Raw genomic sequence first — 25,453 nt, forward strand, 5'->3', positions numbered from 1 at the left:
TCAAAGTCAAAGTCAAAGTCAGCTTTATTGTCAATTTCTTCACATGTTCCAGACATACAAAGAGATCGAAATTACGGTCCCACGGTTAAGACAAGACATATTTTTCCAATTTAAGTCCACAGACAAACATAACATTCAAGTAAACAAAAAAGTAAGTAAATAAGTAAATAAGAGGGCACATATAATAATGAAAAAAAATAAGAGCAGCAAAATTTGGTTGAAATTGTGCATAGACAGTCAATAAAATACTAGTGCAAAGTCAGGCCAATAAAAGGCTTGGGTAGTTCTGTTTGACCTAAGTAATAAAGAAAGTGGCATAGTGGTGCAAGTTATGTAAGAGCAGCAGAAGTGTTGTGTTTTCAGGACAACAACACCAAGTTGTAAAGTGTACAAGTGTGCAAGTGGAGTAGTGCAGGCGGCCATTGTGGGTCCAATGTCCAGGATGTTATGTAGCTGAGGGTGGAGGGGGGAGAGGAGGGAGAGAGTTCAGCATCTGGTAGTGCGGGAGCGCAGGCTTCTGTACCTCTTCCCAGAGGGCAGTAGATCAAACAGATTGTGAGCGGGGTGACTTGCATCACTCACAATTTTGGTCGCCTTGCGGGTGAGGTGGGTGGTGTAAATGTCCTTCAGGGAGGGGAGTGAAGCACCAATGATCCTTCCAGCTGTGTTCACTATGCGCTGCAGGGCTTTCCTGTTGTATTCAGTGCAGCTTCCGCCCCACACAGCGATACAGCTGGAGAGGATGCTCTCAATGGTGCCTCGGTAGAATGTGGTCATGATGGCTGGTGGAGCACTTGCTCGCCTGAGTTTCCGCAGGAAGTACAGGCGGCGCTGAGCTCTCTTCGCCAGTGATGCAGTGTTGGTGGTCCAGGAGAGGTCTTCACTGATGTGCACCCCCAGGAATTTGGTGCTGCTCGCTCTCTCCACCACAGCACCGTCGATGGTCAGTGGCAGGTGTTGGGTGTGACCTCTCCGGAAGTCAACAACAATCTCTTTGGTCTTGCTGACGTTCAGCAGGAGGTTGTTGTCCCTGCACCACGTGGTCAGATGGTCGACCTCCAACCTGTATTGAGTCTCGTCGCCCTTGGTGATGAGACCCACCAGAGTTGTGTCGTCAGCAAATTTCACTATGTGATTGTTGCTGTAGGTTGCAGTGCAGTCATGCGTCAGCAGGGTGAAGAGCAGCGGACTGAGCACGCAGCCTTGGGGGGCCCCTGTGCTCAGTGTGATGCTGCTTGAGGTATTGTTGCCAACACATACTACTTGGGGCCTCTGACAGAGGAAGTCCAGTAGCCAGTTGCAGAGGTAGGTACTGAGTCCCAGTTTGTCAAGTTTGCAGATGAGTTGTTGTGGTATTATGGTGTTGAATGCAGAACTGAAGTCTATAAACAGCAATCTCACATATGAGTCTCTTTTTTCCAGGTGGGTGAGGGCTGGGTGGAGGGCAGAGCAGATTGCATCCTCTGTAGACCGCTTGGCTCGGTATGCAAACTGGAAGGGGTCCAGGGTGGGGGGGAGAATGGCTTTGATATGTGACATGACAAGCCGCTCAAAGCACTTCATGATGATGGGTGTCAGTGCCACAGGGCGGTAGTCATTGAAGCAGGATGGAGCAGTTTTCTTCGGCACAGGTATGATGGTGGCAGCTTTGAAACATGATGGGACGATGGCTTGCTTCAGGGAAGTGTTAAAGATGTCTGTGAAGACATCCTTAAGCTCCCCTGCGCAGTCCTTCAGCGCACGACCTGGGATGTTGTCTGGACCTGTTGCCTTACGGGTGTTGATAGCAGCAAGTGTCCTCTTCACGCTGTCGGCAGAGAGGCACAGGGGCTGCTCATGTAGAGGGGGATGGGTCTTCTGTGGGCAGGTGCTGTTTTGTGCTTCAAAGCGAGCAAAGAAGCGGTTCAGGTTGTTGAGCAGAGGGATGTTGCTCTCACAGCTCTGTGGCGCGGGCTTGTAGTCCATGAGGGCCTGAATGCCCTGCCATAGGCTTTGTGCGTTCCTGCTGTCTTTGAAGTGGGTGGTTATCTTGTGAGTGTATTCCTTTTTTGCTTCCTTGATGCCACGGGACAGGTTGGCTCTCGCTGTTTTCATGCCAGCTTCATCCCCAGCTCTGTAGGCTTTGTCTCTGGCCCTCAGCAGCCTGAGGACATCCCCTGTCAGCCATGGCTTCCAGTTAGCCCGCGTGATGATGTCTTTTGTGTGGGTCACATCATCGATGCACTTGGTGATGTAAGAGGTTACAGTGTCTGTATACTCCTCTATGTCTGTCCGGTTGTTGTAAGTGGCTGCCTGCTTAAACATTTCCCAGTCTGTTGTGTCAAAGCAGTCTTGAAGAGCATCGGAGGCTCCCTCAGGCCACACTTTTACCTGCTTACGAACCGGTTTGTTCGCTTTTACCCTTTGTCTGTATGCGGGCATTAGCATAACAGTGATATGGTCTGAAAGTCCAATGTGGGGGAGGGGGGTGGCTTTGTATGCTCCTTTGTGTGTAGTGTAGACCAGGTCCAGGATGTTATCTCCTCTTGTTGGAAAATCAACATGCTGGTGTAGCTTTGGAAGTACAGTTTTGAGATCAGCATGGTTAAAATCTCCAGTGAAGATGGTGAAACCGTCTGGGTGTGCCGTCTGTTGTTCACTGACAGCCTGGTACAGTTCACTAAGAGCCGCGTTCTTATCGCTGTTGTTGTTGGTAGGCGGGATGTATACTGCGACTAGCAGAATCGCAGTAATTTCCCTTGGCAGGTAAAAAGGACGGCACTTTATGATCATAAACTCTGCCAGTGGTGAGCAGTGTTTGCATACTACTACAGTGTCCCGGCACCATTCGTCACGGATGTAAACACAGATTCCTCCTCCTCGTGATTTACCTCCCTTTACAATGGCCCTGTCTGCTCGATAGCATGCTAGCTGCTCCAGTTGTACAGCAGAGTCCGGAATGTTGTCATTTAACCAAGTCTCAGTGAAGACGAGCACACAGCAGTTACTTACTGTCCGGTTCGTTGATCTCAGCAGTCGTATGTGATCCATTTTGTTGTCCAGTGATCGTACATTTGCCAGGAGAATGGATGGTATGGCTGGGCGAGTTGGGCTGGCCGCTAGCCTGGCCCGGACGCCTCCGCGCTTGCCCCTCTTCTGCTTCCTCGCACACCGCTTCCGACGCTTTCTTTCCGGGGGAGGAGTAGCAGGCGAGTCCGGTGTTGTTGCAGGCCGGAGTAGTCCGAGTTAGCGTCTCTGTTGCAAAGTCCAGAACGCTGCAAAACTTGCTTTTGCAGATGTCAATTAAAAACTGCCTGCTGTACTTGTAGTACGACGTAGTAAGACGAGACGAACACGTAAAACTTCCGGACAAACACTTTTTAAACTAACAAAACACCGTACGGTTGGGACAGAGAGAGGTCGCTGCGTGTGTACGCGCCGCCATCTTGGATTTGTTGAATCAAATGTATTTTATGTCTCTTTTCCGAAATGGTCTTCAATGAATACAGTATACGTACGTCCTGTATTACTGGTAAGGTACAGTATGTTTTTTTTAATGTCATTCTTATTGACTGTAGCATTTGCTTATATACAAATAAATGGTTTATTCTTATAGACCAAATACATCTAAACCATTGTTTCTGACTTGATTATTAGTTTTTATGCATACTTTTATGTTGTTGGTGAGAAAGTGAATGTGAATTCTGTCAACATTCTAAATCCCGTTTCCTGCATTTTTTTACACTGATCACTAAAAATATCCTAACTTTTGAAAGGTTAATGATATTCCAATACAGTCTTTTTTGTTAAATAGCCCACAACTTGCTGAACATTTCATACACTCTATATTTTTCTCCATCTTGTAGAGAAATATGATGAAAATTCATTTTTATGTGAATGAAATTAAATTGACAAATTCCGGATATACATTTGGAGAGGATTTTCAAATACTGTTCATTACTATATCAACATTACCATGTTGTCACGACACTCAGCGTGCCCTCCAGAACACCAGAGGGCACTAAGGAGTCGGCGCAAGGCCGGCTCAGCCAAGCCAGGGAGGAAGTGAGCAGCCATGCTTAAAAGGAACCCTGAATTGTTTGTCAGTGCTCATTCATGTTCGCATGCAACGGAAGCTACTCTTGGGGAACCTTATTCAAGACTAACTATTTGCGCTTGACCCTGTTTGCCTTTGGACTCTGGATTTCGGATCACGGATCGCGTTTTGGACTGTTTGCTTGGACTCTCTTTGTTTCACGGTATTGAACCCCACTTGTTTCTGAACTTCCCTTTTGTCTTGCCCTGTCTGGAAACCTTTGCCTCGCTGACTGCCTTCTGTGCTTTGACCTTGAATTGGATTACCCTGAACAAACTGTTGTTTGATGAACTTTGAGTTTGCCTTTTGTTCTCTGTTGAAATTGATCCAGTGTTTGTGGTTCTACTTGATAACAGCGGAGTTTGCTTTGTCTATTGACTCCTTTCTAAGTTACTGAAATTATTAAAAACCTGAACTGCATCTGCGACTGTGCTCTTCACTCCAGCCTGACATCATGAATGAGCCTGATCTAAGTAGCACAGCGGATGTAGAGGATCTTCGAGCTTTTGTTCAGAGACTTGGGGTAACTGTACACAACCAGCAAGATGGTCTCCAGAAGATGGAGGAAGCACTTAACCAGATTGGTCATCGAGTGAGGACTTTGCCTGATCCTAAGGGCTCTCCTTCCCCTACCTCCTCCACCGTCAACCTGTCTCCTCCTCCACCTTTGTCTGGTGAGCCAGCTACCTGCAAAGGCTTTTTGACTCAGTGTTCTTTGATCTTTGAATTGCAACCAGCAAACTTCCCCACTGAACGATCTAAAGTTGCGTACATCATCACACGGCTAATTGGAAAGGCCTTGGATTGGGCTACTGCCTTATGGACCCATCGACACCCAGACTGCTCATCCAGTGAAAGATTTATGGATGCCATTCATCGAGTCTTCGATGACGGCCTCACTCAACGACTGGCCGCGTCTCGTCTGTTCACACTCTCCCAAGGCTTACGGTCAGTCACAGAATACGCCATCGAGTTCCGAACCCTGGCAGCTGAGACTGGATGGGAGAATGAAGCGCTGGTGACTGCTTTTTACCAGGGGTTAAGGGAGTCCCTGAAGGATGAAATGGTGAACCGAGACTGGGGTGAAGATTTGGATGACATTGTCACTCTGGCCACAGCTTTGGATAGACGCATGCGAGAAAGGCGCAGAGAACAAAGAGAGTTCCGCACTCTTCTGCCAAACCGGGCCCAAATGTCTCCACTACCGTTACCAACACCAGCTCCCCAGTCGACCATAACGGTGAAGAACCAATGCAGCTGGGCCGTTCCCGTTTAAGCCAAGAGGAGCGACGTCGCCGGATTCAACAGGGCCTTTGCATGTATTGTGGAGCTCAGGGTCACGTGCGCGCTACCTGTCCAAAGCTCCAGGGAAAAGATCGCGCCCACCAGGAGTCGGGGGCCTCCTGGTGAGCGGAGTCGTCGCCTCTGCTCCCACGTCTCGCTGCACCCTGCCTGTGTGTCTGTCCTGGGCCTCCAGCAAGGGATCTCAAGTAAGTCTACAAGCCTTGGTGGATTCAGGTGCAGCAGTTAATTTGATAGACCAAACTCCAATAGCACGCCAATTACAGATTCCCATCACTCATTGTGAGACTCCAAAAACAGTACAGGCCTTAGATGGACGCCCCCTAGGGTCTGGACAACTAGAGTTCTATACTCAGCCCCTGCAAATGCTTACACTGAACACACACTTGGAGAGCTGTGTTTTCTTTTTAATAGACACTCCTCAAGATCCTCTTGTCCTAGGATACCCCTGGCTCATAACTCATCAACCCTCATTTGATTGGGCTACCAGCACTCTCACTCAGTGGGGACCTGCCTGTACAGCTCACCGGCCACCGGAACTGCCCTCACTCTCTAGCGTTGCTGTTGCAGCTATCCCTACTCCACTGGCTGATGCTTCTGGGGTGCCTGTCATGTATCGTGACTTCAGTGCGGTGTTTAGAAAGGAAAATGCAGCCTCGCTCCCTCCACATCGCAGCTATGATATGGCAATTGATCTCCTGCCTGGCACAGTGCCCCCACGAGGTAGGTTTTACTCCTTGTCCATTCCTGAAACACAAGCCATGGATGCGTACATACAGGAGTCTCTCCAAAATGGACTTATCCGACCATCCACTTCTCCTGCAGCAGCTGTTTTTTTTTTTTGTGGGCAAAAAAGATGGTGGGCTTCGTCCATGTATTGATTACCGAGGGCTGAATAAAATAACGGTGAAGAATAAGTACCCCTTGCCACTGTTGAACACAGCCTTTGAGCGTCTCAGCGGAGCGACAGTCTTCACAAAGTTGGACCTCCGGAATGCCTACCATCTCGTCAGAATTCGAGAAGGCGACGAGTGGAAGACGGCGTTCATTACCCCTCGAGGCCATTATGAGTACTTGGTAATGCCTTTTGGTCTTTCTAATTGTCCTGCCGTATTCCAAGCCTTGGTTAATGATGTGTTAATTAGTGATTTTTTGGATCACTTTGTGTTTGTTTATTTAGACGACATTTTAATATTTTCCCCTGATCTAGATACTCACATTCAACACGTCCGGCAAGTGCTCCAGAGACTACTCCAAAACAGACTCTTCGTCAAGCTGGAAAAAAGTGAGTTCCACACTTCTAGCACCACCTTTCTTGGCTTTGTTGTCTCCCCCCAGGGTTTGATAATGGATCAGTCTAAAGTGACAGCAGTCCTGGAGTGGCCTCCTCCCACAACGGTGAAGTAGCTGCAAAGATTTCTGGGGTTTTTAAACTTTTATCGTCACTTTATCCGTAATTATAGCACGGGGGCAGCTCCTCTTACTGGCCTTCTTCGGGGTAAACCCACTTCCCTACGATGCTGCACAGCAAGCTTTTTCAGAGCTAAAACGAAGGTTCACCACTGCTCCAGTACTAATGCACCCAGACACGGAACTGCTTTTCATAGTCGAGGTGGATGCCTCTGAGGTGGGTGTAGGAGCGGTCCTCTCCCAGAGGTCCTCCCATGACCAAAAGGTCCATCCTTGTGCTTTTTTTTCCCGGCGACTCACCCCAGCTGAAAGTCGCTATGATGTAGGGAATCGTGAATTGCTGGCGGTCAAACTGGCCCTAGAAGAGTGGCGCCACTGGCTGGAAGGGGCCCAACACCCGTTTATGGTTTGGACAGATCACAAAAACCTGGAGTACATCCGTGAAGCCCGCAGACTCAATCCTCGTCAAGCCCGGTGGGCCCTCTTCTTCACACGCTTCAACTTCACACTCTCTTTCCGACCTGGGTCCAAGAACATCAAGCCCGATGCCCTTTCTCGCCAGTTTGCCCCAGATAGCCTTCTAGAGAAACCAGAACCGATTGTCCCTGACAACTGTGTCATTGCCCCAGTTTGTTGGGTACTAATGGAACAAATGCAAGATGGCCACCGTCTAGAACAGCCACCACCTGACACACCGTCCTCCAAGACTTTCGTTCCGACCGCACAACGGCCACTGGTGTTGGAGTGGGGTCATGCTTCCCGCCTGGTTGGCCCGGACGCCACCGAACCATGGAACTGATTAGTCGTACTTTCTGGTGGCCGTCTATGAGAGATGATGTTGCGAGCTATGTCTCTGCCTGTTCAGTCTGTGCCGCCCACAAAGTTGACAACCAGCGGCCCCAAGGTCTCTTGCTCCCCTTGCCTATACCCCGTCGCCCCTGGTCACATGTCTCTCTTGACTTTGTTACTGGATTGCCCCCCCTCCAATGGTTTTACAGTAGTGCTTGTTGTTGTTGATCGTTTTTCGAAAACATCTCGTTTTGTGCCCCTACAGAAACTGCCAACTGCGCGGCAGACAGCGGACATTCTAGTGAGAGAGGTGGTTCGCTACCAGGGCACACCTGAGGAAATCCTGTCTGACCGGGGACCACAGTTCATCTCAGGGTTCTGGAGGGCCTTTTGGCAACTTATGAGGGTAACTGTTCACCTCACCTCAGGGTATCACCCCCAAAGTAATGGCCAGACTGAACGTATAAACCAAGAAATGGAGAAATATCTCCGGTCATATTGTTCTTCTAATCCTACCACGTGGGCCAGTTACCTGATGTGGGCAGAGTTAGCCCACAATCAGTTAGAATCTTCATCCTTAGGATTGTCTCCTTTCGAAGTTCTTACAGGATACCCTCCAGTGTTGTTTCCTGCATCGCCAACAGAGGGTCCGGTGCCTTCAGCGAATGCCTCAGTCCAGCGTCTTCGACGACTCTGGAAAAGGGCCCGTCGGAACCTCGTCAGGGCCACAAACCAATACAAGCGCCAGGCGGATAGAAGAAGAAGGGTGGCAGTGGTCTACAACCCTGGTGACAGAGTTTGGGTGTCGACTAAAGGATTCCCAATGCCTGCAGAATCCAGAAAGCTCTCGCCCAGGTATGTGGGACCATTCAGAGTGGCACGCAGAATCAACCCGATGTCTTACATGTTGTCCATTCCTCGATCGATGAGGGTCAGTCCTGTTTTTCATGTCTCTCTGCTTCGCAAAGCTGTCTCTTCCCCTCTGTCTCCAGAATCCCGGAACCCGCCCCCCCCCTCGAAGGATTGGTGGCACTCTGACCTACACAGTCAAAAGGCTCCTGGATGTTCGGCGGCGGGGTCGAGGATTGGAGTTCCTGGTAGACTGGGAGGGCTATGGACCGGAGGAGCGGTCCTGGGTCTCGCGGAGGGACGTTTTTGACAAATCCTTAATCCAGGAGTTCTTTGACACGCACCCAAACCTTCCTGGACCGTCGGGTGCCGGCCCTCGAGGGGGGGGTTCTGTCACGACTCAACACACAGCGTGCCCTCCAGAACAGCAGAGGGCACTAAGGAGTCGGCGCAAGGCCGGCTCAGCCAAGCCAGGGAGGAAGTGAGCAGCCATGCTTAAAAGGAACCCTGAATTGTTTGTCAGTGCTCATTCATGTTCGCATGCAACGGAAGCTACTCTTGGGGAACCTTATTCAAGACTAACTATTTGCGCTTGACCCTGTTTGCCTTTGGACTCTGGATTTCGGATCACGGATCGCGTTTTGGACTGTTTGCTTGGACTCTCTTTGTTTCACGGTATTGAACCCCACTTGTCTCTGAACTTCCCTTTTGTCTTGCCCTGTCTGGAAACCTTTGCCTCGCTGACTGCCTTCTGTGCTTTGACCGTGGACTGTGCTTTGACCTTGAATTGGATTACCCTGAACAAACTGTTGTTTGATGAACTTTGAGTTTGCCTTTTGTTCTCTGTTGAAATTGATCCAGTGTTTGTGGTTCTACTTGATAACAGCTGAGTTTGCTTTGTCTATTGACTCCTTTCTAAGTTACTGAAATTATTAAAAACCTGAACTGCATCTGCGACTGTGCTCTTCACTCCAGCCTGACACATGTGTATTTTACATCATTTTTTAGAACTTATCCTTCTGATTACAATGGCATGTATATCCCATTGATGGTATGTATTATACTCAAGAAATAAGGTTTTTTGTGTGAGGAGGTCATCCAGCACCAAAAATGGAATGTTCGGCACGGGCACGAAAGGGTTAAAGTTGACGACATACAGTAGCTGCTAGGCCTATTAACGCTGATAAGGTGGGTGCTAATGTTAACTATTCCCCTAACGTTGTAACGTTAGTTTGGCTATTTGTCACCTATCATTTCATACAACATAATGTTTGACGACATAAATGAGTCAAATGCCAAAAATCGGACCACTTACCGTGTCTGTAATTAGAGAAGGACAGTCAGTTACGAGCAAGTAGCCTAAAGTGGGATCACGGCAGGCGATAAGACGAACGTTCAGAAGACTCACAGCTCCAGTGGTAGAGGTTGATTGCGTTCAGCTGCAGGTCACGTCATAATGCTAAAAGTTGCCACCAAAGCGGTCAATGTTAACTCAATGGGAATTTGTTGCTCTTTTATCGTAAATATCTCAAAGTATAAAGTTCACAAATGTAAAAAATACATTGTACAATTGTCCGTTACAAGACCTTTGTAGGAGTGTTTGAATGACGTTAAACGGTTCAGTGGTTTTAGTGTCATTAAACGTCAAACTTGGTCGGAAGAAGAATAATAAAAGACGATAAGAAGAACAGTGATAATAGTCCATTGCATTTACATGCAATGCAATAATGTATTTTTTAATGTATAGCATTTTACTAGTAATTACTAGTAGATAAACATATTTAGTAATTTGAATGCTTCATATTGGCGTTTAACCTAGGCTATAACACTTATATCTTTAATGTGGTGTGTAGGTCTATTTGCGTGCACATTGGTGATGAGTAGGTGTAATTGAGTGCCTGTCACTTTTAGAAAATACGAGAGTAGCTAATTAGCCTCCCTTCAGCCTGACGGTTTTAGGCTAGTCGCTAGTGAATAAAAGTTGTGCATAGTGCATAAGGATATGTGGGTGCAAATCATTATGTTTTCTATGTCATTAGATACAATAAATGTTCAAAAAACTAACAAGTCGAAGACAATCTTTCTGGGATCAGGTGTTGACGTGACCTGAGCTAGCAGGATAGTTACCAAGGAGCTCTTTCCAGATGTAAAAGTTTGCCATGGTTGCGTAGCCTATTCGCGTAAGCGCAAAGTGGTTCTCCCTCTCTCTCTCTCTCCGTGTGTGTGTGTGTCTGCGTCTGCATGAGGCTATGTTCAATTCAACTCGGTAGTTGATCCGTCCAGTCAATAGCACCACATTCAATCCACTTCATGATTATATTAACATCATCAGACAGGCTGTAAAAGTGTATGCGGGAATTTCTCGCATTATGATGGCTAGAGTTGCGGGACTTGAACAAATTATGCGCAATACCCGCAATCCCGCAGTGAAATTTAAGCCCTGAAAATCATGTGACCAGCTTGCACCAGTGTTAACAACAATCTTCAATCTGTCTCTAGCCCAATCTGTAGTTCCTAGGTGCCTAAAAAGATCCACCATTATTCCTGTGCCCAAGAAGACCAACCCAGCCAGCTTAAATGATTACCGCCCTATAGCCTTGACGTCAGTGGAGATTAAATGTTTTGAGAGACTGGTAAAAGATTTTATATGTTCATCAACACCTGGCTCATTAGACCCCCTTCAGTTTGCCTATCGACCCAATAGGAGTACTGATGATGCCATATCCCATGTTCTCCACACCACTCTCTCCCACCTGGACAAAGAGAAGGGGAATTACGCATGGCTGCTGTTCATTGACTATAGCTCAGCCTTCAACACCATTGTGCCAAACATTTTAGTCACCAAGCTCAAACATCTAGGACTTAATACATCTCTCTGCTCCTGGGTTCTCAGCTTTTTGACGGACAGGCCACAGGCGGTGAAGATTGGGAGCTGTATGTCAAATACAGTCACCCTCAACATTGGTGCCCCCCAAGGATGTGTTTTAAGTCCCCTGCTTTATGCCCTATACACCCATGATTGTTCAGCCATTTAAAACTCCAACTCCATTGTCAAATTTGCGGATGACACAGTAGTGATTGGACTCATCTCCAACAACGATGAGACAGCCTACCTTAATGAAATTAAGATGCTGACATCATGGTGCAATGACAACAGCCTTGTACTAGACATTGCCAAAACCAAAAAATTGGTGGTTGACTTCAGAAGGGACAAGCAGATGCTACATCACACACCACTGAACATCCATGGCGCCCTGGTGGAGACAGTGAGCCACTTTAAATATCTTGGAGTAGTCATCTCTGAGGACCTTTCATGGACATCACACATCTCCAACCAAGTGAAAAAGGAAGACAGTGTTTGTACCATCTTAGAAAGCTGAACAAATTCAAAATATCCAAAGAGCTGCAGAAAACATTCTTCTCAGCAAGAGTCTGTTATTTCTGGTAATAATAATATAAAGTAATAATATAACAACCTGGTACGGAAATAGCAACACTCAGGATAAGAAGGCCTTGCATAGAGTTATCAGGTGTGCAGAGAAAATCACCAACACTGCACTTCCTGGACTTCAGGACTACACTAGGCGCTGCCTGTTAAGGGCAAAAAGGATTTTAAAGGACTGTCATCACCCTGGCCATAACATATTTCAATGGTTGCCCTCTGGAAAGCGGCTTCGATCTCAAAAGGCCAGAACAGAAAGACTAAGAAAAAGTTTTTTCCCCCAAGCCATACGGACAATGAATGCATAATTCCCCCCTCTTCATAAACTTTTTACATTTTATTTTATTTATTCCCCACCCCCCTTCTGTTTTCTATCTTACTTTTCTATTATTATTAAACTTTGCACAGCTGCGAGTTGCAGTCGCAATCCCCATTTCACTGCTTTTTTTCCACAAATTATGCATGGGACAAACAAATGATTGAATCTTGAATCTTGCTAAGCTTAATAGCCGGAAACAACTTCGGAGGTCTTCCACTTGCTGAATTACCCGCAAAAAGGGAACAACTTGCATGTCATTGGTATGCGCAAGTGCAGGGCTTTCTGTTGCCATCAGTAGCCTTTCTGACACCAGAACTATTACATAAATAATTATGATCTTCCTTTTAGACACACACACACACACACACACACACACACACACACACACACACACTGTATATATATTAAGCATTTAAAAATGTTGTAAATACATGCAAGGGATATTCTTTACATAAATGCATTCAATTAATTGATTGTTTTGGGGTGACTTTGGTGAGTTAAACAGCCAATGGTTTGTGCAACTTGTTATTGCCATACTGACCTTCATAAATATCGACACAACTACCAAACCATTTGGACTTTTAGCAGCATCTGTGTAGTTTGTGTAGAGTTCATGGTTGTAGTGTATAAGTTGAACCTAAAAATAGGCAAATGCAGAAAAAAATGCATGTATTAAATTTAAAGACAAATGTTCTTATTTCCTGTGAATATGAGACGACATGGCACACAACACCACAGATACTGATTCAGATTTCCGCTACAGCACAGACATATTTGTTTAATTGCAAAAGAGTAAAAACAACAACAACAACAATGAATGAAAAGTTTGGGTCCAAAACGCTATATCTCCATTTTTAAAAACATTAAAAAGTCATGCTATTTAATTATGTATTTCAGGTAATATCAATCAAATTGCTGTTGTGTTTTGATTGAGTAAAGATAAATCAAATAACAATACCCAATTACAGTTCTACTGAAATTACTTGAAAAACAAAATGTAAAAAATTATTTATAAAAAATAATTAAAATGGTGCATATAGGGACTTCCAGTTCTGGTCATGTTGGAGTAGGCAGCACGTGTGAGGCGCTCTGACCTATCTTGCATGTTACTTTATCAAATTTAATATCAGGATCTCAGGACTTAAGTTATATATGTATTTTATTGCGTTATATGGCCGCACAACTAATGGCTTCTTCCAGACAAAAACAGGCTTCTTTGGTGACCACACAAAACAAGCTAACAGCCATGGCTTCTCCTGCTAGCGACCGCACTTCCTATGATGATGGAATAACTATGACACAACTGTTGGAAGAACTGTCCAAATAACGCGCTAGCTTAAAAGAAGACATTTCTACACTCATTCAGGAATCTCTTGGACCATTGCACACTTCTGTGAATGCCCTAAAAGAGACCATGGACAGCTTTCAACAACGCCTGACTACAATGGAAACCCTATCTGGGGATAACTGACAAGATAAAACAGCTGGTAACTGCATGGAAACGGTCCAAATTATGCCTAAGCTTGCACGTTACTAAAAGCCAGCTTGCACTGAAGTATTGTGGGAATTCAGTTGTTGTAGGAAAAGGCAAACAGAGTAGTGTGCAGATGTGACAGTACAAACTTTGAATTTAGACAATTTCTTCACAGCTAATGAGTAGAAAATGCATCATTTTGTCATATAAGGACATATTGCACAGACCTTTTAACAACATTTTGAGTCTGTTAAGAGGCAATTTAATTTAAATACCAGTTAGTATATAACCTGTTAGCAAGTTTGATTTCTAGTACCAATTTGCATGCTAGGTAAGCATTATGTTGGCAAGTCAGTATAGCATACCAAAGCTAAAAATGCATGGGCTCCACATTTCTAGGCAGTTTGTAGTGAACTAATTTAGCTTGCTAACCTCTGTGTGAAGGACACATGAGACATGCTTGTCTGAACATTTTCTAAGATGGCATGACTTGAAATAGATGATAGCTATTCTACTCCTCTCAATATGTAGTTATAGAAAACATGATGTGAAATCACATATTCTGTCAGAAATATCATTATTGCATTTTAGCAGTTAGTTACTAGATGAAATGTTATCTGTGTTTTTCTTGATGCCAGCCAGGCAATCAGATTTAGGGTAGCTAAACCGGCGGTTGTAGCCTTTCCAACATTCTGAAATGTTCAGTCAGTCTGACAAGTGGTAGTGTAAGTAAACAAACAAACAATTGTACAACCCCAAAACAGAAAAAGTTGGGACGTTGTGTAAAATCCTCCTACTCAAGCGAGTAGGACGCATTTCACACTGCTCCTGCGTCACCTATCCTTGTAGCAGTTTTCACTCTTTTTCATCCTTTTATTTCATTTACAAGCTAGATTAGCAAATTCAGTGAAACCAGTACATTTAAATCTGAAACTTTAGTGGTTAGTTTTTTACTTTACTTTTATGAGCCAACCAAGTCAATGAGCAAAAACTGAACGACAAGTCACCTTGAAGTTCGATTAAAACAAAATATACTCCTCCGGCCAGAGATCCAGGAGATCATGCCAAAAATGTACTGAGCTAGAACAGACGAGTTCTACTTTGGAATCAAAGATGCATGCCCTTCCATCAAAGACGGGTGAACTACGAGAGACATCTCATGAAGTGAGTACAGCAACCACTGGAAATACCGAGAATGTAACCCAGTAGTCTAATATCACTGCTAATAGAGCAGATTAATGCATCGACCTCACAAAGGGAAATGTGAGTACAGAGCCTTGGCACAGGCAAGTTGCCAGACCAAAAAACAAAAAACGTAACACAAGAACTGTAATTACCTCAACACCAGTTAACTCCAGGCCTCGTATTAGAAATACAGACAGATCAGCAAACTGTTACAGGGCTTGTGTTCCTAAGGGAAACCCACAGCCCCTAAAACTATGGAACAGATTTGAATGTCTCAAGGACATAAGAGAGGAATTTCCCAGGGAACAGACCCAAAGCAGGCAGCGATCAAACCACAACATTAGAAAGATGGGCACAGACAAGAAGCAGCACTCGGCACCTGTTCATCCCACAACCCTCGTTCTATGTGACTCTGGTGTGAGACTTTTAAATGAGGAAAGGATGATTGTATGTTGTTTCCGAAATGCTTCAGTGTCTGACAAAAAAAAAAAACTTGCAGAACTGGTGTCAAAATCAGTTTAAACACCTGGCTCGCAAAAACAGGCTTTTCAGTTGTGATGAATTTTATTGACAATTGTAACCTTTTCTGGAATCACAGGGAATATTTCAGACCAGATAGCACAGAGCTGACCTGCACCCAACATTTATTCTGCCAACCTCGAGCCGAGCCTCTGATAAGCGCTCAGTAGCCATACAGACGGCACAAGCTGATGACATCAACAACTCAGCTAAACCAAAACACTCTGCGCAAGCTGAAACAGAGATATGCCCAACCCCCCCTGCTGTGGGACCCTCTGGTAACCACCCACTAGCCTTCACTGAAATGCAGACCTTGAAGAAACATAAACAACCTGCTCAACAATGCTCAGCCATGTCCACCGGACAAGAGAAGATGGGTGCTGATGAAATTACTCAGTCATTTCAATACTTAAATAAATACTTATACTTACTACTTAAGTCAATCACTGGTGTCAAACTCCCTGGAATCTCAGCAAAGAAATGGATGTAATGAGTATGAGGAGATAGCACCTATCAGAGCTGCTAAGAGGCTATCAGAAAGGAAGGGTCATGTTGTAACACAGACAGACAGACAGACAGACAGACAGATAGACAGATAGATAGATAGATAGATACTTTATTGATCCCCAAGAGGAAATTCAAGGTCTCAGTAGCATTACAGACATTACACACCTAACATGCACTTACAGCAGAAAAAGTAATATACGTATATAAATATGAAAACACTTAAAGAAAAACAATAAAGACTGTAGAAGACAAGAAATACTAAAAATACTAAATACACTAAATGAAATATCCACATAGTGTGCTTAAGGATGAATAAGCATGAGGCGGGCAGGGCAGGGCAGGGACTGAGCCTGTGATTCTGTATGCATGGTAAGGTGCTCTATGAGAGTGAGTGTCATGGTGACGGTGCAAATAAGTAAGTCCAACAGTGCAACAGTGCAAGAATAAAGTCTAGAGACCAGCATAAAATAAATATGGACATATAAGAGAATAATGTAGACAAAGTAATATAAAAAACTATAGGAGTGCAAGAATAGGTTGAAGTAATAGAGTTACAGCCATTGGTCAAGTATTAAGTAAGGCCACAATCCAGGCTGTGGGAGGGAGGGAGGGGTTGTGCATATGTGCCAATCTAGCCTGTAAACAGTGTAACAGTAAAAACAGTAAGCCAGTAGACAGTCAGTACACAAACATGGAAAAAGGTGGGGAGGCAGACAGACTATGCAGATAAGTCTATCTCTTCTCTTCCCTTTAGTGATGCATTGAACAGTTCAATGGCCCTGGGGACAAATGACTTCCTCAGTCTGTCAGTTGTGCATGACAGTGAGCAAAGTGTCAAGCTGATCAAGCTCTTCTGCTTTGTAATAGTGCTGTGGAGTGGATGACAGTCATTGTCCAAGATGTTGATCAGTTTGTTCAGGGTTCTTTTATCTGTTATTGAAGTGATGCACTCCAGTTCAGCTCTCACGACAGAGCCAGCTTTCCTTACCAGCCTGTCTAGTCGCCCAGCATCCTTCTTCTTTGTGCTTCATCCCCAGCATACCACAGCACAGAAGAGGACGCTGGCAACAACAGACTGGTAAAACATCCTGAGGAGCTTGCTGCAGACATTGAAGGACCGCAGCCTGCTCAGGAAGTACAGCCTGCTCTGCCCTTTCTTGTAGAGTGCTTCAGTATTGGCTGACCAGTCCAGTTTATTGTCCAGGTGTAAACCCAGATACTTGTAGCTGTTTACCACCTCCACATTGACCTCCTCAATGGAGACTGGTAGCAGAGCGGGCTTGCGTCTGTGCATCTTGAGGCTTCTACATACTCGCCATTCCCGACCTGTAGCGTGACAATATGACGTCACGGGAGTGGGAACTCCAGCAGTTCATAACTAGCCTAGTGTAGCTTATTTTCAAATGAAAACATGGGTAAATCATCATGAATTTATATGATTTGGCTATGACTTGACTTGACTTGCTTGATTGACACAAAAAATTACTTGGACTTGCTTGAGACTTGAAGGTTAAGACTTACGACTTGCTTGTGAATTGCACATGTGTGACTTACCCCCACCTCTGGCGCTACCGTGCGCTAACCGGCCAAAATCCTGGCGCGCCAGAGAGATCTACGTCATTTTGATATCACATTGACGCGTTACCGGTCGGGAACGTCGAGTATGTAGGACACTTTAGGGGGTTGTCGGGTGGCTGGAGACTGATGGCTGTTGACTGAAGCCAGTGTAGCCAGTGGTTAGTGGTGTTCGTTGATGTTCCAAAACAAGTAGCGTAGCGAAATACAGTTTCTGTCGTGTTTTATTTGCCATTGTGTAAAATCCCATTGATTTCTGTTGGACGACTCATTGCACGTTGATATACTGCGCCCCCAGCTATGCTTCAGGTTCAAATATTGAGCGGTTGTGAATAGTTCCATAATAGCAAATAAGACAGTTGGAAATCATACATTGCGCCGATATATTTGCTTTTAATAATCAACGAACACCACTTACCACTCGGTGAGTTGCACAGTTTTGAAAACGAACGTTAAGGGTTGTTTTAGGACAAGTTTGTGTAGCCTACAGTATGCCTGTTTGCAGCCACACTGAGAAGTCCAAGGCAATTCAAAACGATTCAGAAAAGTCGAGACAGGACCAATCGTCAAAATTTCGGTGTCCACCACTCTAGTTCATCCAAAACAAACCAGAAAAGGGACTCAAAGTGCTAAATACCGGAATTTTCCTTTAAGGCCAGTGATGGTCTTCATTCCATCCCATACCTTCTTCATGTCCCGCAACTTCTGTTCCACCTTCCTTCTGTATTCCTCCTTTAGCAATTACAGGCCCATATCCAATCTACCTTTTATTGGCAAAATTATTGAAAAAGTAGTCTTTCAACTAACCACCTTCCTAACATCAAATGGGTATTTTGATTATTTTCAGTCTGGTTTTCGGGCAAATCACAGCACTAAAACAGCTCTCATTAAAGTTTTTAATGACATACGCCTCAACACAGATTCATCCGAATAATTTGCGAAATAATTTGATTTCATATCTATTAAATAGTTATGCAGATGACACACAAATTTACTTAGCTCTGTCACCAAATGACTATGGCCCTCTTGAATCTATGTGTCAGTATATAGAACAAATCAACACCTGGATGTCTCAACATTTTCTTCAGCTGAACAAAGAAAAAAAATTGAAGTAATTATATTTGGTAAAAAGGAGGAAAGACTTACAGTAGGTTTGCCACTCTCCTTGACACAAAAGGGTTGAAGGCAAAGGACAAAACAACAGCCACATGAAAGCGATAACTAAATCAGCTTTTTACCACCTCAAAAATATTGGCAAACTGATGTCAAAACATGACTTAGAAAAACTCATTCATGCATTTTTCTCCAGCAGAGTTGATTACTGCAATGGACTGTTCACAGGCCTTCCTAAAAAGACTATTAAACAGCTTCAGGTGATACAAAATGCAGAAGCTAGGATTCTAACAAAAACTAAAAGAACTGACCACATTACTTCAATTCTTAAGTCCCTGCACTGGCTTCCAGCAAGTCACAGAATTGACTTTAAAGCACTATTGCTTGTTTATAAATCAGTAAATGGAGCAGGACCTAAATACCTATCAGACATGGTTCAGCAGTACACACCTTCCCATCCTCTCAGGTCCCAGGTGAAAAACCTGTTAGTAAAACCTACTGTTAGAACTAAATATGGTAAAGCAGCTTTTAGCTGCGCTGCCTTACAAAGGCTTAGAGCAGTATCAGCACTTTTAAAAAAAAAAAAATAAATAAATAATTTGTTCATTATCTGCTCTTCAATCTGTTAAAATTTCATATGGCTACCTAATTAGCTAAATTTACATTTTTAGTTTGCAGTTTGTATAGATGTTATGAATTTAGAATTATTTTCCAATTAGGCCCTGACCTTATATTATTTTACAGTCTGTACTATGGATGGACTTTTGTGTAAACCCCTAGTTTGAAATTACAGGAAGTAGAATTGTGTGTGTTGTTTCCGCAAATCTTCCTGTGTAAATGTATTCTGCGTGAGATTCTTGGTAAAGACGTTACGCTGAAAACACTCGCCTTGTTCTTTCACTATAAGTTCATTATAATAGAAAAGTAGAGTGAAACCAAGGCAGAGTGCAGTATCTGCCCTTACTGCCTTGATTTCACTTGCCATTACTCTAATAGGCTGTGTGTGTGAGTGTGTGTGTGTGTGTGTGTGCATGTGTGTGCATGTGTGTGCGTGTGTGTGTGTGTGTGCACAGGGACAGACTGGGACTAAAAAAAGGCCCTGGACTTTCTTCTAAAAAGGCACACTACCATTCGCACTCACACACACACACACATTCGGTGTCTATCATGATACAGTCTCACAATATTAAATGCCAGTGAAAGTATCATATTCAAAATAGTCAGTCAGATTTTACAAAAAGTAATTAACTTAATTTACTTTGACAAATATAAGCAGCAGTGTGCAAATGTGTCAAAGGTTAGATTTTGGTGTGCAGCAATGCAATATTGCTTGACATGAAAGTCTACAAGAATACCCGATTGACTTTGTTCCATTTTTACATAAATGTTTATAAATGACAGAGTTGTGCCACTGTTAAGGCATCAAGCAGCATATCTTCACTAAAAATGTAGTAAGTTCCTCTTCAATTAATATAAGAACTGAGTGATTATGATCACTTGCTACATATACTGCAAAATGTTATTGTATGGCCATGTAAGTATAAGCAGTAATGCAAAGGCAAAGCGCAGTATAGCCTATAAAACTACCAAATTTTGCCTAAATGTCAAAAGACAAAATGTTTAATATTCACCTCACTTTGATCTATCTAATTATACCCCTTGTTGTTGAATATAATTTGATGCTTATACTTGGTGTAAGAAAAACACAAAAAGCTGTTTTCCTCAGTTTGGCATTTTTGCAGATACTGCTCTATGGCTTTGTAGGGCAGTACTATGTGGTTCAGCTCTTAAAGGGATATTCCACCATTTGAAACGTGCCGATTTTCTAGGCTGATTTGACATGGAACTATACTCTCATTCCAGTGTAATAATCAAGGAACACCATGGGCGCAGCAGCACAATGATATCATGCAGCACCTGAAAATAGTCCCCATAGCCTAACTTCCAGCAACAAGGATGAACTGGAGAAAGGTAAAATTGTTTAACTCAAGGGGAGGTGGAAAATGAGTGTAATTCCTCAAATTGTGGAATATCCCTTTAAGACCAAACTGTTCTCAGATGCTTTCTGCTAACTGTGCTGAGTTACAAATTCTGAATCTGCCTTGAAAATTATTCTACCTTGTCTTTTATTACATTTTTACTACTTTTGCCTTTTTTTTTTTTTTTTTTTTTGCTTATTAATTATTCTTTATTTTTAAATGATTTTACCTTGTGCGTTTTATGTTTTCTTTTTATTATGATCTTTACCTTTTGAACTATTCTTTGACTATATTGCCCTTCTATGCTTTTATTTGTTATTACTGTTTGCTTGTGTTTATGTAAAGCACATTGAATGACCTCTGTGTATGAGAAGCGCTATATAAATAAACTTGATTTGAAAATGCAAATAAAAACAGAATGTGTTTTTCATTCCATTATGTACTATATTTGACAAATCTGGACTGCCGGCAGGCCATTTTTGCACCAGGACTCTTCCTCCATGGAGAAATACTATTAAAATATGGTTATGGTTATGGAATTTGGCAGACGCCTTTGTCCAAAGTGACACACAAACACAAAACAACATATCTAAAATTTAACAGGGAACAGATTAGAATGTTGGTCAGGAGAATAGCAATAATAAACAACAGTCAATTCAATCAATAGCCTAATAAAATAAGCAATGAAAATGAGGGGAAAAAAGCAATAATAAACAATAATGTCCATTCAATCAATTATATAAAAACAATGACATGGTAAGACTACATTAAGGAGAATATCAATAATAAACAATAATGTCATTTTTATCAACAGCCTAATGGAAATAAAACAATATTATTCAAACCATAACGCATAAGGTTAAATATAATGTGTGCTGAATTCATTTTGGCATTGTTTTCCTGAAATATTCAAGGTTTTTCCCCGACACGACATTGCTTGGATGGCAGTATATGTTGCTCAAAACCTGTATCCATCATTCAGAATTGTGCTTTGCCAAACGTGCAAGATGCCCATGATGTAAGCACTAATGCTCCTCCACACCGTCATAGATGTTGGGTTTGGAGCTGAGTACTAAAACAAGTTGGATAGGTTGGATACTTGGATAGGTCCTCTCCTTTTTAGCCCAGATGAGTCCATGATTTCCAAAAAGAATGGCAAATTTTGATTGATCTAACCCCTTTTCCATGTTACCTCCGTCCATTTTAAACAAGTTCAGGCCCAGATAAGAGGGTGGTATTTTCTGTATCATGTCTCAATACAATTTTGGCTATTTTGGCTGCAGTTTTTGAATTGAGTATCAAACTGTGCACATAGACAATGGTTATCAGAGGTTTTCCTATTTCAATATTGCGTTTTTTGATCCCATGCTTTGAGTGCCAAAAACACAATATTGCGTTTTTAGCTTTTTTTTATTACGAAAATAGACACTCTTACACACCTTATGTGTGATTTTGGGAACTCTATGATGAACAGAACTGAAATAGATGACGATCATGAAAAGTCATGAAAACGCACAATCTGGACATTTTATCATAACTGGCTTTTGATGGTTGCCGCTTTTGGGTTGAATCAGTGACGCATGCACGTCAGGTCAAAACCAGGCCATTTATTTTCGTGGATTTATCACTAGGTGGCAGTCTCGCCAGGTCTCGCTAGGTCACTTCCTGGAAACTTTACAGGCAACACTTCTCAGGTGCTGAAGGGAAAAATTAAAAGTTGAAGAAAAAGATATTGCAGCAGGTGCGTTTTCGCCAGACAATGCTGGATCCACCTTTGTACTAAGACAAAATGACTCTGACCACAACAATCAGGGGAGACCAGGATCACCACACAATCAGGGGAGACCACATGCCAGGTCAAAAACATTAGAAAGAGAGACTGACCACCGTGCTGAGGAGGGAGTCTCCACCACGGGCCTGGCCGAGTGGGTGATAGGCCGAGTCGCGCTTGCAAGAGGGCACATCCTTGCCAGAGTGCCGAATATGTCGGTGATAGCGACACAGACGTTACCGACCAAGAGGAGGAGGAATGATGGAGTCTAACAGCTTTAGAAAGGTGGTTTTGTGAACAGAAAAAATATATATTTGTCTTACACAAGTCCTTTGACCCATAAATGTAAGTGTCAGAAGAGCGACAGGCTCAAAAAGCACATATTTCATAAAAGACGCTATATCTCCATTTCTAAAAAAAACAGGGATTTTGAGGAAAACTAGCCAATGTCTCAGGAACAGAGGCATGTAGAAATAAACGGTTTTGTACCCACTGAGTGCTTAAAGTCTCACCTTTCAAACGAGCCGTAGTATGTGTCCTATAGCTATAACATAGAATACACTGTGGCTCTACAAACATCAATGATCTTGATTGCTGGCACTCTGGGCCAATGCTTCCGAAAACAGTGCGACATTCAAAGTGTTAAGAAGCATTAAAATGACATTGTTTCATCATTTGTGCACACAGGTTTACTTGTAAGAGACCCTGCCTCTCTGGGATGCTCCTTTTCATACCCAATTGTGTTGCCAGTTACCCTAATCAGTTGTGAAACATTCCTCCTTTTCTACTTTTCTAGCATTTTTTTACCCCCGTCCCAACTTTTTTTGAAACATGTTGCTGGTATCAAATTCCAAATTAATATATATTTTCCATGAAATAGTCTAATTTGTCATTTTCAACATTTGATGTTGTCTGTGTCCTTTTTGCAGCTAAATATGAGTTATTTAAGAGATTTGCAGTTTATAACAATCATTTTTTATTTACATTTTACACAATGTCCCAACTTTTTCTGTTCTATTTGTGTAACTGCATTAACATAATGGACAATTCTAAACGAAGCAACAATGACAGTTCCTTCAGAAAAAGAAAGATATGAAAACATACTGCATTTGTGATTATAAGGATGTCAGACTCACCTCACCGGCAAACGCCTGGCCATTGAGTAGGTGCTCAGAACCTTGGCCATCTTCACTGCCAAAGTGTAATCTGATCTCCTCAAGACGGTGACTATATGTCATTGGTCCACCAGAGATATTCACTAAGTGCTCCTTGTCCAGTCGTAGGGATATATGACGACCAGTGTTGTACATGGTACCGCCCACCTGAGTAAAAGCAAAGTAGTAGTAAAGCTCAGTAATTTCACAAAGCTTTAAACAAGAACAATGTATGATGACAATAAAATCATCCACACCTGGCTTCCACCTGGAATATGAAGGCAGTATGTTTCCAGTGAAGTGACAGCAGTATTGTAGCAGCTATTGTTTTAGTGTACCTGTTGTAAGGTTCCTAAAATTCAAAAGGATTTATGCATGTGTCAAAAGTTGTGTTTCCATTACAGTCGCAGGTGGGCAATACTTAGCTAAGCTAACAACCTACAGAAGAATAAGTTAAGCAAATTTCAGTAATTCGTTCCAGTTACTAAATAACTATAACATCCATCCCTGCGTTTCTCTTGATATCTCTAATATATTGACTTATTGTTTCCATAGGCATGCAGTGATTGCTTATTGAAAATATAGATTAGCTTAGACACATTATTTCATTGTAGAGATATGCACAGGATAGAGCACGCATTCTCTCCTTGCACCGCTCTCACTCAAACAGGTTGGCTTCAGCCCGCACCTCCCCTACGCAAACCAAAACAGTGGCTTGTGCAAGAACTGTTCATGCAGACTACAACTGGCGCAGTGTAACCTACACAACTTTGTTCAAAATTGATGCATCCAAGTTAACTTTGCAAAGTTAGTGTTATAGCCTACTTATCACAACGTTGTCAATCGCAAACTGTTAAGAACTAATCTGTAGCCTAGGGTAGGCTTCTGCAAAAAACAATGTTGTTGGCTATTTAATACCATCTAGCGACATTTTTAACAGGCTACACTTAATAGAGGCTTAGACAACTACCCACGTTTTGGTTCGTATATTAAAGGAGAACTTGGCAACTATTTTAACGTAATAAACCCGTTTAGAAATCATTTGGATGGTTAAATGACCTGTTCCGGTTAAAATGGTGACTTTTCCCGCTGCCCCTAGCGTCCCCAGGCGGAAAACCAACCTTGCAACATTGCGACTACCGTCCCGGAAAGAGAAGTGAGAAACAAGAAACTCGTTTTAAATCGTGTTTCTTACCTTGTAACATCCACATTGTCTGCCAAACTTATGCTAACCGTTTTGCTAGCTTGTAAACAAATCCATGTGCTTTATCGTTACCTTTTTCCACAGTTTGAAATAGCATAATGCACAATTTCTCCAGCAGAGGCGGAAATCCTGCCAAGTTTCCCTTTAATTTGCCCTACTTCTTGACTGCAATGTAGTCAATTGACTGCTTGACAGGTTATTTTTATTTTTCTGTACATTAAAAAATACATCTGCTCTATGCCACAGAATCACGCACTTGGCCAGCCTATAGAATGGGCACATTTTGGAAAGAGAATGTACTCACGCAAGAATCTGTTGGCCACTTGTGGCGGGTTACCAGCAAACAATGTGTAATGCATTGACTCAAGACCTCAAACGTTTTTTAATCAATAAAATCAGAAAGGATGCAGCAGGCAGCAAATGTAGAAGAGTCATTTCCAGTGGAAGAACAAAATGTTGAATGAAGCCCAAAGCTTTAGGCTACTGATGTTAAAGCACACATAACGGTAAAATAAAAGTAAACAAAGGGTAAATTTAGCAAAGGTGACAAAATGAATATAGGCGTGAAAGTAAGCCTACTAGGCTACTTTTAGCTGACCAATGACGAATCTGAAATTGCGAATATTAACAATGTAGCCTAACTCTTTGCATAGGTGCCAACTCTCACGCATTGGCCGTGAGACACACGCATTTGATTAGTTTCACACACTCACACGCCACACCCCCGATTTCTCACGCTGAAGTGTCAACCCGGTCGGTCAGATGCCTGAAAAATGAGTTTAGCCT

General features: G+C 43.1%; 1 protein-coding gene across 1 annotated transcript in view; it reads right to left on the reverse strand.

The window, feature by feature from the left end:
- The window catches only part of ca10a (carbonic anhydrase Xa), a 160,095-nt gene that overhangs the window by 50,698 nt on the left and 83,944 nt on the right, over nucleotides 1–25,453 (reverse strand). Inside the window, exons 4-5 of the mRNA XM_042082783.1 lie at nucleotides 23,446–23,631; nucleotides 12,728–12,823 (exon numbers count right to left, since the gene is read on the reverse strand). Of these exons, the coding sequence (XP_041938717.1) occupies nucleotides 12,728–12,823; nucleotides 23,446–23,631 (282 nt within the window). The remainder of the gene's footprint in view (nucleotides 1–12,727; nucleotides 12,824–23,445; nucleotides 23,632–25,453) is intronic.

This window comes from Alosa sapidissima, chromosome 24 (genome assembly GCF_018492685.1).
Source record: "Alosa sapidissima isolate fAloSap1 chromosome 24, fAloSap1.pri, whole genome shotgun sequence".
In the NCBI taxonomy this organism is placed as follows: domain Eukaryota; kingdom Metazoa; phylum Chordata; class Actinopteri; order Clupeiformes; family Clupeidae; genus Alosa; species Alosa sapidissima.